Source organism: Quercus suber, unplaced genomic scaffold (genome assembly GCF_002906115.3).
Source record: "Quercus suber isolate HL8 unplaced genomic scaffold, Cork oak 2.0 scaffold_573, whole genome shotgun sequence".
Lineage (NCBI taxonomy): Eukaryota > Viridiplantae > Streptophyta > Magnoliopsida > Fagales > Fagaceae > Quercus > Quercus suber.
In genome coordinates, this window is record NW_027070018.1 from 336,157 (window position 1) to 353,379 (window position 17,223).

The 17,223-nt window shown below is 34.0% G+C and overlaps 1 protein-coding gene and 1 pseudogene across 2 annotated transcripts; both read right to left on the minus strand.

Moving 5' to 3' along the window:
* Positions 1–1,793: 1,793 nt before the first annotated feature.
* On the minus strand, positions 1,794–7,249 carry LOC112038922 (DNA topoisomerase 2-like; annotated as a pseudogene).
* Positions 7,223–16,302, minus strand: LOC112025910 (putative disease resistance protein RGA4). Of its 2 annotated transcripts, none has more exons than XM_065764638.1 (7): positions 16,089–16,302; positions 10,058–13,445; positions 9,879–9,960; positions 9,606–9,698; positions 9,197–9,378; positions 8,894–9,100; positions 7,223–7,357 (listed from the first exon to the last, which is right to left on the minus strand). In XM_065764638.1, the coding sequence occupies exons 2-3, from the start codon at positions 13,384–13,386 to the stop codon at positions 9,957–9,959; spliced, it is 3,333 nt and encodes a 1,110-aa protein (XP_065620710.1). In that variant the 5' UTR covers positions 13,387–13,445; positions 16,089–16,302; the 3' UTR covers positions 7,223–7,357; positions 8,894–9,100; positions 9,197–9,378; positions 9,606–9,698; positions 9,879–9,956. The 2 variants fall into 2 exon arrangements, with proteins under 2 accessions (XP_065620710.1, XP_065620711.1); XM_065764639.1 differs by lacking the exon at positions 7,223–7,357 and adding an exon at positions 7,796–8,486.
* Positions 16,303–17,223: the final 921 nt, after the last annotated feature.

The following is a 17,223-nucleotide window of genomic DNA, read 5'->3' on the forward strand; positions in this document are numbered from 1 at the left end:
TTCTCATTTGTTGTTAAGTAAATTTGGTTTGAGAAGTATTTCTCAATCATGGGAATTTCTGGTATGCTATTTTAATGAGCAAGTTACATAGCTTTTCACAAATAGATTCTTTGTAGATGGGTCTTTGATCTATCACTCTTATTTTAATTAAATAAAATAAATCAAAATATATAATAATTAAATAATTAGGATAAATTCTAGGCAGTGCACTCTTAAGTGTCCTAATGGAGATAATCTTTCATAAAGACCTTATATTTAATATGATGAAACATTTTATGCATGTTTTTTCTTCTCCTTTTTGTGAAAAATCCTAATATAATTAGTAATTTTACTATAAAAGACTTACAAACTCATGTGTCAATAACTGTAATTGGTCTCACACAAAAAACATAATCAATATTTATTTAATTATTTTTTATTTATGATTTAGATTTTGATATATTTATTCAAAAAAAAAAAGTCATACATAGTAAAGTTTGTAATAGTTAAAATATCACTCTTTTTCTTTGTAACACCTGAGACAAAACCTCGTTGTTGAGTTAAAAGAAATAATTATTCTGTTTTCTTTTTCCACTTTGATTGTGGATTGGAGGTGCAAGGAAGAATGGAAGATACAGTAAGCATTTAAACAAATCTTTTAAAGTTTTGTGCCTTGTGAGAGAGGAAAGTCTTGAAACATTGAACCCAAGAAAATAAAAAGTCATTATCTTTTAAATTTTAATTAGTCATTATCTATAACATGACACTTAAGAAATGTCCTGATACAATGAATTTAAGAAAATAAAGAATTTTTAACTTGTGAATTTTTTTATGGGAATTGTCTTTTGAATTTTAATTAGTCCTTATCTCTGATTTGACATTTGAGTAAAGAATTTATGTGAACAAATTCCTTGTCAAAAAGAGTGTCACATGGCAAAATCTCATGCTCTCTCACATGAGATCTCTACTTTTATATATACATATTGATTGATTAATATTGATTCTTGAAGTACAACTACAAAACTACATGATATTTCATAGAAATAAAAGCAAGCTCACTTAAATACAAAACTTTTTTCACATGATTTTTAAGCTTAAGTCATATTTAAATGGTTTATTTTTATTGGTATGAAATACCACATAAGTTGTACTTTTTGAAGAATATTTAAAATTTTCTTTAGTATATAACAATCTAAATAAAAAATAATTATACACTAATAGTATAATAATGACTTGCTCTCTTCTCTCACGTAATATTGAATTCCACTCATTTAATTCATAGCGGAATTTACTATTCATACGAGGGGAAAAATATGTTATCATTTGTAGTCTCAAAATATTGTATAACTTAGTAGTTTCCAACTTTGCACTAATTAATCAGTTGATTAGATTGCCCTATTGAAGCAAGTGCCCTATAGGTAGAAGAAGACAAGAATAGATTTGGGAGCCATGTTCACCAAGTGCATAAGTCATTGTTCATACTTTATAAATCAAGAATTTTAGAACATTATTCGCAATAATTTGACACACTCAAAACCCAAAACCCAAAAGTTCAACACAGTCTTTTCGGTGGAGCGCAATGCATGTTATGCACTTTCTTTACACTTCTTAATTCCTCTTTTCCATCCTTTGACAATAAATCAGAAATAATATGTGACACTAACTGACTAACGAAACCAACTCACACCTGGAAATGCTGTATATCTCTTCAACGGAGATTGGTACATGTATTTCTTTTGAAAATATTCCACCTATTTAAATTACAGACATTCTAATTTCTGATATATTAGTAAATTGTAACAGTAGAATTGCAATGAAGGAGAAAGAAAATCCTTGACCATAACAAATCAAAATAGACAAAGATCATTTCCAGGAAACACAGTTAAGTAAACTATCAAAGTCACGACGAAGAGTAATAGAGTACATTACAAGGGGAATGAGATTAAGTTCCCATTCCAAGAATTCCATCAGTCACTTTCTCAACAGAACTACTACTCTCTATTCATCTTCACTTTCATCAGTCACTTCATCAAATTCAGAATCCTCAGTGGCATGATCACTTTCAGAGTCACTCAACACATACCTTGTCTGCACACAGTTCACCCTTTGAGGTCTTGCTCTTGCTGGTGCAACTTCAATAGTTTCTTCAGAACTGGCAGAAGTAGAAGCAGAACCCAAATTTTCTTCATTTTCAGTCAATTCATTTACCTTACCAACCCTTCCCAACACACAACCACTTTTCTTGTTGAATGGAGATGCCCTCATCCTTCTCAAATGTCTGAGGCTGCTGCTTATTGGCTGCACCTCTCTTCTTTGCCGCTGCAGGGACCTTAACTGCCTTAGCATTTGCAGCCGGTTTCTCCTGCCCTTTTTCCTGGCTTCTGGAGCAGCTACAACTTCTATCTCACTATCTTCATCATCATCATTAATTTCATTAATATCATCATCAGATATCTCCGAAACAGTTGCCAAGGGCTTCTTCTTCTGTGCAGCAGCAGCCCTTTTGCTAGGTTCTTTCTTCTTGGCCGGTACTTTGGGCACTTCAGTCTCCATGGCTGTTGGGCATAAAAACAACGAGAAATTTACCTCACAAATACTTACAGAAAAAACACTCCAACACATTCCTAATGATCACAGTAAAAGATAATGGAAAAATTCACAAGAAACTAATTATTAGTTCTGCTGAATCTCAAGTGGAAATTTTAGTTGATGCTTGTAACATGGAAAATTTTTATCTATGTACATTACAGTATTTTGTTCTCTTAGAATTGATTTTATGAAGAAGAATAATAGAAACACAATTTCTCACACAAGATCATACATTATCCGATTTGCAAACAATATCCCCATATCATCCACTGTAATTTTTCCTACATTTCAGCTGAGTTGTGTAAAGATCATAATAAATAGTCTAATGAAATATAATAATATAGCATTTACCGGCTGATTGATCAGGAGATGAGTCGAGGTTATAGGCAGCAAGTCGTTCTTTAAGCTCAAGCACTTCGTCATCGTCGTCGTCGTCGTCGTTCAAGACTAAAGTTTGCTTTTTCGGCTGAAAAGAAAAAGAAATATCAACATGAGTTCTAGAGAAATCCTTTACAAGGAAAAATAGAACATAGGAACAGAAACAGACCTTAGCAGGAACTTTCCTAGAGCCTGCTCTGCCTTTGGGTTTTGCTACCTCAGGAGCTTTCTCTGGTAAATCAAGTAGATGTAAACCAAAAATCAAACAAAAACTAATACATATAATAAACATAAAATTGTTTGACACTTACCAATTTCCATTGCAGCCATAGATGACGAGACAGCTTCTGCAACAGATTCTGCATTATTTGCCTTCTATTATTGTTCTTCCGTGGGTTCTTGGGTGCTTGTCTAGTAGACTTCATAGCAGCTTCACCCCTTGCTTTGCCTCTCATTTTCTTTCTTAACTCCTCTGACTGAGCATCACTTTTCTCAAGCTCCTAAACGACATAAAACTAAACAGTCAAGAAACAGAAAGACACAAAAATAAACAAATCATCACAAGGAATTGTTAATTTTTCAGTCATACATCGAGTTGCCCATCCAAAGCATCAAGATCTTTCCTCCAAAAGGACTTTGGAGTTTCCTTTCTCAAATCATCAACCTCCTTATTGAGCTTATCCCTTTCAGCACATAGCTCCTGAACCTTCTCAATGGTCAAGCTTCCAATTGCCATGGCCAGTAGATACTCATAATCACTGATCTGTACCCCATTACTACTGCTGTCAGCAGGAGATTTCACTTCTGTTTCTTCTGTATCATCAGTTGCACCAGCAACTTCTGGCTCAACAGCTTTAGTTTTCTTTGGAAAAGGAGTGAAACCTTTTGTTTGCAGCTCAACAAACAGATCAGCTCTCTTCCTATTACTTACAACGATCTCTCCCTTCACAACTGCAAGGATAAACCTAACCTTGTTTTCCAACTTCAACAACTCCATTTCACGTTTGTTCAGTAGAAATTTCTGCACAAAATACAAAAATTACAATTAATAATTGTTTCCCTAAGAAATGGCTGAAATTATTGAGTATCAGTTCTACTCTTTTGCTATGAGCATATGTGAGCTCACCTTTCTTTTCTCATAAAATTCAAGTCTTAAATGAAAAAATTCTTCAAGAACTGCAGGAGGGAAAATCACAAACAGTAAGTGTCTTATCATGGAAATTATATTGGTAAATCAATGTAAAGAACTCCAAATTCTCTCACAAACTTTGCTCCGGGTTGTCATACTTCTTAATCACGCCTTTCAGGTCAAATAGGTGCATATTAGTTGTGCTAATTGTAGTGGTTAGTTTAAATTTCTTCAGCAAGCCCTTTTGAGTGACCCTAATCAAGTTCTCAGGGGTCAAGAAGATATCAAATTCTACGGTTACGTCATCACAATTCATATCAAAATCCTGCAGCCAGCATTATTTTTCATGAGAAACTGGGTACAATCTAATTCACATTGTGGTGGACAACATAATTCTCAAGGACTTGAGCAAATTTACCTCAATGAAGGGATCTTTGCATTCTTTATTACTAGAAGAAATACATTCCAGGAATTCCTTGTAATCTTGTGTCCATCTACAGATTGGTAGCTTTGTTATCCTTAGTGTTGTCTCATTGACTTCCTCTATAGTTCCACAAATAGTGTAGCTATTCCCTCCCTCCTTTGCAGCAGTTTTCTCAATGGTTCCTTTAAACCATTTATACCATGGATCCATAGGATCCATAGTATCACCATTCAACAAGCACCTAATATTTGCTATTATGTCTCTTGGGTTGTAATTAGGAACATAAGAGCTCCAACCAGTCCCAATTCCTTCACTACCATTGACAAGAACCATTGGTATAATTGGCATGTACCTAAAATAACCAAAAAATTAAAGCATAAGCCTTATTTATAAATGGGAGTTCTTCATACAAAATGCTAAAATCCCTTCTACCAAATAGATAGAAGAATGGGCAGAAAGATACCAGGTTGGATCAATTGATTGCCCACCCTCATTCAAGTAGTCAAGAAGGTCATCATCATCCTTATGGAACAGAAACCGCGTGATTGGAGAAAGCCGCGTATAGACATACCTAGCACTTGCATGATCTTTTCCTCCCTGAAATCGAACAGATCATTTGTAAATTCAAAATGTGATAATAAGATTAGAACTAAAAACGCATACTGAACTAGATTCAGCTTTAAAGAGTGACACATGAGGCATGTTCATCTCACATAATTACGAGTGCCAAATTGGCCATTTGATTGAAGCAAGTTAATGTTGTTGGAGCCCACATAGTCTTGTGTCATTCCAATGATGGTACTCGCAAGACTCTACTCACCGTGATGATAAGCTGAATGCTCAGACACATAACCAGAAAACTGGGCAACTTTGCAAAGTACTCTCTTCCTTCCTTTGATGTGCTTGTTCCCAACCCCTAAAAAGACACAAACAAATCAATATGCAAAAGACAGAAAACAGATAATAAAATAAAAGGTTCTGTAATTGATTCACGTGTAACAAATTTAACAATGCAAACCTACTTGATAGACCACCCACCTGCATTGCCCGTCAAATTGAGCTTCCATGACTCGTACTCAAGCTTGGTATAAAATGATAATGTTGTCCCATTTTTGTAAGTTGCCAGCAAAGATGATAAATGATCATTTTCCCTCAAGAAACATTCCACTTATATTGAAGTTGTGCTAATATTTGAACTAGTTAACTGAAAATACCAACCTTCACAATAGGAGTGATAAACTCAATTAAGAAAGATGGAACTTTTAGCAGTGATGGCCATTACGAATGAATAAAATTGATCAACAGCCCTTTCATGTGGGAACCATCATGATCCTGTACAAAAAATTAGAGTTAAAATTTTATATTTGTTGAAGGCTGTCAGTGTGCCTTGTAGAGAGATTGTAAGCATAAAACAAGAACAAAACAATAAGAGAAACTTAAGGCGCACCTGATCAGTAATTATCATCAAATGACCATATCTCAAAGATTTTACATTGTTGTATTCTTCATGCTGCTGAAGTCCAAGAATTTGCTTTATGTACCCAATTTCTTTATTCTCAGGGAGCTGTTTAGCAGTGGCTTCCCTCACATTGAGCAATTTACCTCTCAATAGGAACACACCATAGTGATCTCGACCCACAACAGCAAGCCCGGCCAACTGTATTAAAATGAATAACATCAAAAATCATACAAAGTGAAACCCAATAGAGCTAAAATGCTAAAATAGTCCGCACAATGACACAACAACTTACTGCAAGAGCCTTAGCCAAATCTCCTTCAGTTAAAATCAAGGTACATTTATCAGATTCCTTCCCTCCTGCTTTGTTAGCATCATCTAGTTTTTCAATACCATGAATCTTCTCTGTCTTTGTTCCATCACTTTTCTTAAGATCTTTACTTTGCTTGAAATTTGCCCATGATAGGAGACTGTCTACAATTCCAGACTTTGAGACTGCAAAAACAAGTGGTTCATAAGAATCACTTTCCATCATTTCAATGGTAACATACTAGTGCCTACAATAATGAAAAATAAAGTGAAACGAACCATTCTTCAGAAAATCTTGTGAAAGCTCACACTTGGACCCAAAACTGCTTTGACAAAGTGTCAGAGTTTCTTTAGTTTGGGAATCAAAAGCAGGGTTGTCAATAAAAGCATTGACAAAAACCCACAAGTAGTTCTTCACGTTATGGGCTTTGATGTTGGCATTCTTGTTTTTCTTATTTACAAAATTCATTGTATGGTTTGTTATTTGATTAGTGATATAATCAACATGAGTTCCATCCTTGGTTGTGGCAATCGAATTCACAAAGTTGACTTGGTTAAAAAACAAAAAAAACCATGTAAGTCTCACACAATTGCAATGTCAATTGACTCATTCCCTTTGCTTCAAAAGACCTAGGCACCTGTTGAAACTGCCCGTCACTAAGACTCACGCATATCTCCCACCTATCATTAACTTTCACATGATAGCTGAGGAAACAAATGATTCTAGTTAGCAATTATTACTATGAAGGGGGAAAAATACAAAAAAAAAATAGAAACATTCAGAGTTTCATAGAAAGAACCTTGGAAGTTTCTCAGGTTTAGATTTAGCAGCAGAATCTAAGTAGAGATTAACATAATCAGTAAATGATTTTACAGGGACCCGAGTTCCATTCAGTTCAACCTTCACAGACTTCCCAAGGCACCCAGCCAAGTCAAAAACCCGCTTTTTCATCAGCGCAGCCACATCGTCCTCAAGATGAGTCATGTTAAATTTTGCCAAGTCGGGCTTAAATGAAACCTTAGTCCAATTCTCACTCTCTTTGCACTTTGAAATGACTGGCTAAGATTTTGTTCCCATGTTGTTGGAAAATACCTTCAGATCACCAAAACCATTTTGCTAAATTAGCACATTGATGAAATGCTATTTTTTTCAAAGGAATAAGACTTAATCTAGAACAGGATGCTAAAATTGCTCAACAAAATATTTATGAACTACATTTACAATAAATTTCAGTGACCAATATTATGTCTCCGCAAAGTGAACAGAACTCTTAACCACATTAGGTAATAAAACACCCACAAATCTATGAACTATTAACATTTTAATTATAACATAATCACTAAAATAACCCATGAAACCCAGAACCTTGTGCATATGCATCTAGACAAGAACCCTCCTATAACTACACAACAGAAATACTTTTGTACAGTTTTTTTCTTTTTATTTGATAAATAAGCCAAGACTAGAATAAAAAAACCGGATCAGAATTCTCACTGTAATAAAAAATAACTAAAATTCACAGATATCCAAGAACATTCATTCAGAAACATATTAAATCCTAAATTCCCAGTTGAACCAAAAGACTGATTGCAAAAACAAAGGAGTTAATCAAAAATTGGCCCACGTCACATAACCTAAAATTGTATCAGTTCCAAGAATGAATCAAATAAAACAAAGAACAACCACTAAACAAACTGAAACCCTAACTAAATCCATCATGTGCCAAAAACTCAATCAAACAAATCAAACACCATGAATCCTCACAAACCAGCTAAACCATATATGCCACCAGAACAAAGTCCAAGAATCCAAATCCAGCACCAAGAAAACCCTAAAATGTCCAACAGTCCTAAAACCCCAAAAATTGAATTCACCAACCCCAACTCATAACAACCAAAACCATATCCAAGAACCTAAAACCCTAAAATTCCAATAAAGAAACACATAAATAAACAGAGATATTGCATCAAAATCAAGTCCAAGAATCCAAATCCACCCCTAAAATTGTGAAATCCAAGTGCAGCACCAAGTGAAATCCACCCCTAAAATTGTGAACTTCTAGAACACCAAGTGTAGCACTAGCACCTTTCTTTTCAATTAACACCAAGATACTAAACAAAATAATGAGGAAATGCAAAAATTATCTGTTATTGACAAAATAGTTCTTAGCAACTTAAATTTTGTGAATTTTTGTTGTGGTTGTCATCATCAATTGTAGATACTACAAAACAAGAAAAGGAATAAACACAAATACTACACAATAAGCTAATTACTGTACTGTAGATGTATACGCTAGATTTACTCCTCCCCACAAACATTACCACAATATCACCAAGTGCCAATTTTGACACTATTTACAAATTACACAGTGAGAAACCATGGCATCCAAATATGCCACCTAATCAACTTAGTTCGAGATACCATGATATAAATAAGAAATGGATGAAAGGAAAATTCACATATTTTGTTGAGTTGTAGAGAACAAAAATACTAATACCATTGAGTTGTTGAAACCAAAAAGTTTTTCATTAAGCTCCATTTCTTGGAGAGAACAAAGAAGAAATTTTGATTTTGATTTCTATCAAGGACAAGGAAAAAACAATGATATGTAGACATAAGTTTTCTTACCACTGAATTGGATCTCCTTCCAACTCTAGGATGTAACAAATCTTATGGAAAACCTCACATACTTCCTTTTGCATCTTTGTGGTAAGATGGGACACTGATGAATTTCCAATATCTACAAATCTTTGGGAAATCCTCACTGGTAAGGGCACAAATATCAGCGGCGAATCCACCTCTCCAATATTCTGCATTGCTTCATGCTTCATTCTCCTAAAAGTGACATACCCACCTCAAAAATAAATAAAAATTAACATTTAAAAAGAAAATTTCCACAATCAACAGATGAGAGATAGAAAGAGTGCTAACCATCAGTCAAGAGAATCATGCAGAGAGGAAGTGCACATTTTAAAGCATTGATCTTTCTGATTTAGCTTGATTGAGATGGGGCCTCGCCTTCACCTTGTAAGCCAATTCCAGAAAATTGTATACATATATAAATAGAATGAAGCTTCAAGATGTGCTAAATCCCTTACTGAATCATAGGTCTCCTACAATAAATTAAATTTTTTATTAAAAACTGAAAAGTGAGGACTATTCAGTATCAAGACTGTGTTTTACAGATACTGAAATAAAATCAGGATGAAATACAAAAATTATTCTATTAATTCAGATACTAAACTGTCTGTCACTATTTGAAGATATAGTCGTATTTACCCCCAAAAAATAAAAAGTTCCGTAGATATAACAAGAAATTGAAATTGAATCAACCAAATACCTGCACAACATGCTAGTTCCTGCAGAATGGCTACTAGATTTTATTCTTCTCACAATATTACTCGATATCATCTTGTACCATTGATCTTTTACTCTGTTTATAAAGCATATAAAACAGATCAACTCAGTTCAAAATACAAAAATGTGATTTGCCAAAATGAAGAAATAGATTTGGAGAAATTCACATATTCTTTTTCCTAATATGGGAAGTCATAAATTAAAGAATGAAAATCCTATGAGCATCTAAAAGAGGAAAAAAGAAAAGAGATATTACCGGTGAATTTGTTGAATTGTTGAGCAATTGCAGCGCCCAAAAGGTTTGATTAAGCTCCAAATCGTAAGAGTAGGTTCTTCATCTGAAATTTAATTACCAGGAAATTTAGTGAAGAAGAAGAAATTGGATTTTTGATGTTCTATCAAGGACTGGGATAAAACAGTGGCTTAGATAGCTACCTGATATCCAAGTGTGGGATGTGCGCAATCTTACTCCGATCTTCACCCGCTTCCCTTTTGCATCTTTTCGATAAGATTGGACATTCCCAAATTCCCAGTTTCTGCAAAGAGGTAAGGTTGCAGATCCACTCCGGTATAGCCGACAAACTTGGACATCTTGCAATATAGAGCCTTTGCAAAGAGGTGAGATGTTGAATCCCCACCGGTAGAGTGGCCAAATTTGGAAGGTCGAGGAACCATAGGGCGCGAAGGCTCTGAAGGCCATGCCATTCCATCTCATCTCCATCGTTTGTTAAATCAACCTCTTTAGAATCCCGAACTGTCAAATTCTGAAGGGCAGTGAGATGTCGAAAGAGAGGGAGAGGACCACAACAGTTTTCTATCTCTAAATCTTGGAGAGAAATGAGGTTGCACATCAACTCCTTGGGCAGAGTTTTCTTCATATGATAAATTGACATGGACTTCAATTTGGAGAGAGGGATGAACAAGGAAGCGGCAAGTGTAGAAGAAGAAGAAGAGGTTGATGTTGCTGCTATTGATGTTAGGTTCTCTGGGGTTGCCGTGTTTATCACCTCCATTCTCACCGTTTGCTCCAATGGCTTCAAGCTACAAACACCCAGCTCTAGCCCTTCGAGATATGGAAAGAGAGGTAAGGATATCAGCTTAGGGCAACCATGAATTATTAACCTGGAAAGATGAGGAAATGAAGGCAGTGAATGATTACGGAACTCCTCAACAGAATCCCTCTGTCGTTGCCACCATCCTTTTAGATTAGGGCAATGTCCAATTTGGAGTAGCTCTAGAGATGGGAGGATTGAAGAATCAGAGAACTCCCCGTTGTTTTCTCTCTCTGATATGTACTCCATATCATTCATTTGTATAAGATAGAGAAATTTGAGAGAATGAAACTGATCCAACGGTGGAAGATGTTGGCATTTGTCACAGTTATTTAAGGAAAATTTTACAAGATTTGAAAGCGACAAAAATATCGCACTTGGAAATTTCACTCCCCCGTAGCCAGCTAACCACAATTCTTGAAGATTTGAAGGTGGGCCCTTTGGGAGCAAGGCTACAAGTGACTCTTCATCATACCCAACGTTGGACTCATCCACATCATTTTCTACTATCCAGAATAACTTCAAGCCTTGTAAATGTTTCTTCTCTTTCATATTTGCATCCTTAGATTCTAACGCAGCATCTTTTCCGTGTCTCAATCCACTAATCATTAGGGTTCCTCTCAACTCGTTTAGCTCATAGAGTTCCTTCAATCCGCTATTATGCCTGAAGACAAAACAAGTATTCTTACTTATCACAAATCGTGACAATGTCCGTAGCTTAGTCAACTGTCCCAATCCGCATGGCATATGAGTCAAATTACAACATTCATCTATCTCAAGATACATGAGGTTGACTAATTTGTTAATATCTTTAGGCAATTCTTTAAGTAGACGACATCCAATGAGTCTCAATGTTTGTAAATTATGCAATCTTGTGATGGAATTGGGAAGCATTTTGATGGAAGTTTTGGATAGATCGAGATACCTTAAATGCCTCAACCTCCCAATAGAACTTGGAATTGTTTTAATTCTCGTCTTATTTAAATCCAACAAACGTATGAACTTAAAACTTGAAACAATTGCATTACAAGTTGACTTACCCAATCTTTTATATTTAAATTGTGACTCACTCGGCAAATAAAATGTTCTTATCCTTCTTGCTTTATACAATGAAACTGGAATTTTCAATGATGAGAGAAACGTTCCATCAAATGACACATGACGAGTTTTCTCATGAATGCCTGCTTCTTTTGAATAAAAAGTGGCACAATCAGATTCTGCTACTGATTTTGCAAGATCATGCATAAGATCATGCATTTTAAATTGTAATATATTGCCTTCCCCATCTTCTTCAACTTCCTGAAAGAATGATCTCCAAAGTAAATCCATAAAAAACTCATGACCAATATCTTCCAAGCATTGGTTTGGACTTGAAGACCTAATGAACCCTTGCGCCATCCACGTTTTAATTAATGTTGTTTTATGAATTTTGTAATCCTTTGGAAATAAACAACAATAAGCAAAGCACTGTTTCAAATATGATGGAAGATTATCATAACTTAATTTAAGTGTTTGCAGGATATCAGCTTCTTTCAAAAGTTCACTATCCTTAATTGATAACCAATCTCTTTCAGAATTTTTAAAATATAATAGACTTCCCATACTCCTTATGGCAAGAGGGACTCCTCTACACTTCTCAATTATTTCCATTCCAATTGGCTTGATTCTTGGATTCTTTGGCTCTTGACCATTTTCAAAAGCCATTTGCTTAAATAAAATCCAAGCATCATCTACATTTAAACCCTTTAAAATGTATTGTTGCATAGTTTGTACAATCTTTGCAACCTTCTCCTCGCGTGTTGTCACTAAAATTCTACTGCCTTTTGCACCACACATTAAAAGATTTTTTAGGCTAAGCCATTTTTCACGATTATCATTCCATACATCATCCAACACAAGCAAGTATCTCTTTCCATCAATTTCTTTCTTAAGCTCCTTAACCAGAGTATTCATTTCAAGATCTTTTGGCTTTTCATTTTTTGCACACTCCATAATTTTCTCAACAATTACTCTTACCTCAAAGTCATCAGAGACACACACCCAAAATTTTTGGTCAAAATGTTTCTTAAATTCTTCATCATTGAAGACAAGTTGAGCTAAGGTCGTTTTCCCTAACCCTCCTATTCCAACTATCGGAAGAATCGAAACATTCTCCTCAACGTTAGAATCCAAAAGAATTCCTATAATTGCCTTTTTATCATTCTCTCTCCCAGTAACAGTTTCAACACATACAAAAGAATGAGTCTCTCTTGCCCTATTCCTAACTTGTGTCTCCTCAATATGCTCCTCAAAGTGGAATAGCTCCCTATCCCTTCCTATAGTATCTAGCCTCTCCATCATTGCCTTAACTTCGTGAGCCATTTTAAGTGCATATGCATGCGGGTTCGATTTGGAAAAGTAGATGCATACCTTGTTGGACTTCTTATTCTGGCCCATCATCACTTCTCGTTGTAAAGCTTCAGTGGAGATATCATCTAGCAAATCATCTGCATCATAAATGGCATCATTCAGTCTTTTCAGCCACTCTCTGACTTGATTGGTTTGCTCCTTCTTCTCTGCATCCAGAAGCACAGCCTTGATTGTGGAAACCCTCTCCCCGAGTCTTACAATCTCGTCTTTGACACCCCAGAGTCGTCCAAGCTCTTGGACAGCTAGGTTGCCTGTTTTCTCGATGATTCGCGCAGCAACATCGAACAGAACTCCTTCCGCCATTTGTTACTGTGTAATGAATGAATTCTATATCTTTTTGAGAAAGGTAAGCTTAGAATGATCTGTGAGAGAAAAATGAATTGGACAGAGTGATCAAAATATAAAACCGTGGTCTTTACTCTTGATGCATGATACACGTAATTGTGGAGTATACTATATCAATGTGAAAAAAAAAAAAAAATCAAAAGTGGGCTTCATAAGTCAAAAGCGAGCGAAATAACCGTAAATGATGGGCTATGGCCCATGGGCCCCTGCACCGAAAGGAAACCGTGCGGATCCCAAAGTGTTCCCCGCATTATTCTTGAAGCATTATCGTTGATTTGGTGTAATGACTAATGAGAAATTGCAATTATTGTGCCTTCCAATTAACCAGCCACTTTTTTTTTTTTTTTAATTCATTTGAATAAGATCTCCCAATTTTTGGTGTTTTAGTAGTAGAGTATTTTTTTTTTCCTACAGCAATGCTCTACTACTAAATTTTCTAGTTTTTATTTAAAAAAAAAAAAATTAATATTCTACTTATAAATCTCTACTCTCTATAGCCATGCTAAACGGACACTCTTTTTTGTTGGAGCGCAAGGCACACTTCTTAAATTTCTTCCATCCTTTTAGACAATAAATTAGAAATAAAAATTGCACTAACGAAACCAACTCACATCTAGAAATGCTATATCTTCAAGTGAAATTGTTTGATACAGTTTGTATTCTACGCCCTCCTCTAACATGCAAACTAATCGTCTATTTCTTTCCACTTATTTGCTGACATACTAAGTTCTATGATGTTAATGAGATGTAACTGTAGAATTACAAGGTGAAAGAAAATCCTTGCCCATAACAAATCACAATAGACAAAGATCATTGCCCGGAAATGCAGTTTAGCAAATTTAAAAATTATCAATGCCAATGCAAAATTAATTAAATGTACATTAATTATCGGTTGATGGTTTGACCAACCTTATTGGTCTTGTAAATTGGATAGACTTGTAGATTTTTTTAGGTTTGGCTTCTGCTCAATGTTCTTATCCATTAAATGAGATACAAGATTAATACATAGTCATTTCAAGGCACATGTCGTATATGTATCACATCTAATGCACAAGAGCACTAAATATAATCCAAACTCAAATACTTTAGCTTGTGTTATCACTTTTTAATGAAAGTATGACATATTTGTACCATTCTCCACAAATAAATTGCTTAAGCCTAATCATATGTTTATAAATTATATCTAACTAAATAATTGTGATAAGAAAAAGGATTGGCAACACCTCAGGAAAAAAGAATCAAACTCATCTGCAAGAAAGATGCTTTTGTATTACTGTTTATAGAAAAATGGTACATGGCACTTTTAAACTATTCATGTAAGTATTGTCATTATTAAAAAAAAGAAGGGGGAGGGGGGGAATTATATAATAAAGTTATAAAACAGGCCAAAGTTTTTAGTACTCTATCTCAAATTATGTCCAAGTTTTTAATTTTTCAATTAACCTATCAAACTCATGGAACTATTTCAATTGGAAGTCTTTGTTTATCTTTATTATTCATTTACGTTATTTTGTGCTGTTGTAAAGAAAAAAATAGAAAAGAAATATTAATAAAACATTATGTTTCAACTAGATAATTAGTTTCAATTTTCTAAAAAATCACTTTCTCACTTTAAGCGAAACTTTCTTCCTCTCTAAATAGAGTTTCTCTTCTTCTCAAAAATAAAAATAAAAATAAAGTTTCTCTCTACCTTCTCTATTTAATGGCTATTAAAATGATTTATGAATAAGCCCCATATAAAAATTAAAAAACACAAAGTTTAATTAATAAATTTCACCCTTTATATGTTCTGCTACGGTCAGAATAAATTAAATGAATAAAGAAGGGGGAGGGGGGGAATTATATAATAAAACAGGCCGAAGTTTTTAGTACTCTATCTCAAATTATGTCCAAGTTTTTAATTTTTCAATTAACCTATCAAACTCATGGAACTATTTCAATTGGAAGTCTCTGTTTATCTTTATTATTCATTTACGTTATTTTGTGCTATTGTAAAGAAAAAAATAGAAAAGAAATATTAATAAAACATTATATTTCAACTAGATAATTAGTTTCAATTTTCTAAAAATCACTTTCTCACTTTAAGCAAAACTTTCTTCCTTTCTAAATAGAGTTTCTCTTCCTCTCAAAAAAAAAAAAAAAAAAAAAAAGAGTTTCTCTCTACCTTCTCTATTTAATGGCTATTAAAATGATTTATGAATAAGCTCCATATAAAAAACACAGTTTAATTTATAAATTTCACCCTTTACATGTTCTGCTACGGTCAGAATAAATTAAATGAATAATAAAGATGGATTGATGTCTCAATATCTAATCTAAAATATGAAATAAACATTAGATGTTTATATATGCAATTTACCCACAAAAAAGAAGAAGAAGAAGAAGAAATGTATATATTGATTATATTCTGAGTTTCGGACCATGGACCAAGTAATAATCCAGTGAATGCGCTAATAGGGCTATAGGCCATTGGTTTGAAAGGTAAGGATCTATATTAAAACAATAGACGAGTGATATTCAGAAGAACGTACTAACTCAATGAGTTAATGAGAAAAAGATGCAAAGATATATTCTGTTTCCCAATGGGAAGTTATAAATTGAAGAAAGAAAATCCTATGACTATGAGCACCTAAAAGAGGAAAAAAGAATAGAGATACTACCAGTGAGTTTGCTGACTTGTTGAGCAATTGCAGCCACCCAAAAGTTTTGGTTAAGCTCCAAACCGTAAGAGTAGGTTCTTCGCTGAAATTTAATCACCAGGAAATGCAGTGAAGTAGAAGAAATTGACTATATCTTAGTGAGAACGGTAATCTTAGAATGATATGTGAGAGAAAATATGAACTGGACTGAGTGATCAAAATATAAGACCCTGGTCTTGACTCTTTGTGTGCTTGCATGATTCATGATATCCGTGGGCTTCATAAGTCAAAAGCGAATAATGGGCCATGGCCCATGGGCCCCCGTACCGAAAGGAAACAACGTGTTCCCCGCATACTCCTGAAGCATTATTGGTGATTTGGTGTAATGAAAAACTGCAATTATTGTGTATTCTAGGAAAAAGACTACTACTTTTATTTTTTTATATAACAAAAAGGTGTAATGTTAACTTCGTTATGCTATAATAAGTTTTGAGTTACTTAGCTACAAATTTTGAAATTTATAATGTGTGCATATTACAGATATAAACAAAATTAAATATACATTTATTTAAATACTAGCCTTTTATAAGCTTATAATGTTGTGGCCTAGAGGTCCTAAGTTTTATTTACTGCACTATTGATCCAAGAAATTTTCAAGGTATATCTCATGGGCGAAAAATGGAATAGTCTGGTCAAAAATTAAAAAACTACTTCCATTATATATATATATATATATATATATATACATGGAACTTAGGACATCTAAATTACTACATGCCCTTCAACCCACCATGCGGGTGTCCTCAAAGGGATATATAAAAATAAGCTTACATAAAGTTGAGATTAGATTATATGTATGTTTGTAAATAAATTTATAAATTATTAAAATATTATTTTAAATTTATTGATAATAAAAATAATCTATTTTGTAGTAAAATTTATTGATAAGTTTGAATAATATAAGATTGTTGAATCAAATTTTTCATAAACTATAATGATCCTATCTAATTTAACCCTGTTAATATAATTTATTAATTACTAGCATGGATTTGTTAAGGATAAAAAAAAATTAGTCGTAATTTTTACTATATGGAGAGGGAAATTAAAAAATTGAGTTAATAAAGTAATATAACTTGTAAACAAGCTCAAGTTTAGC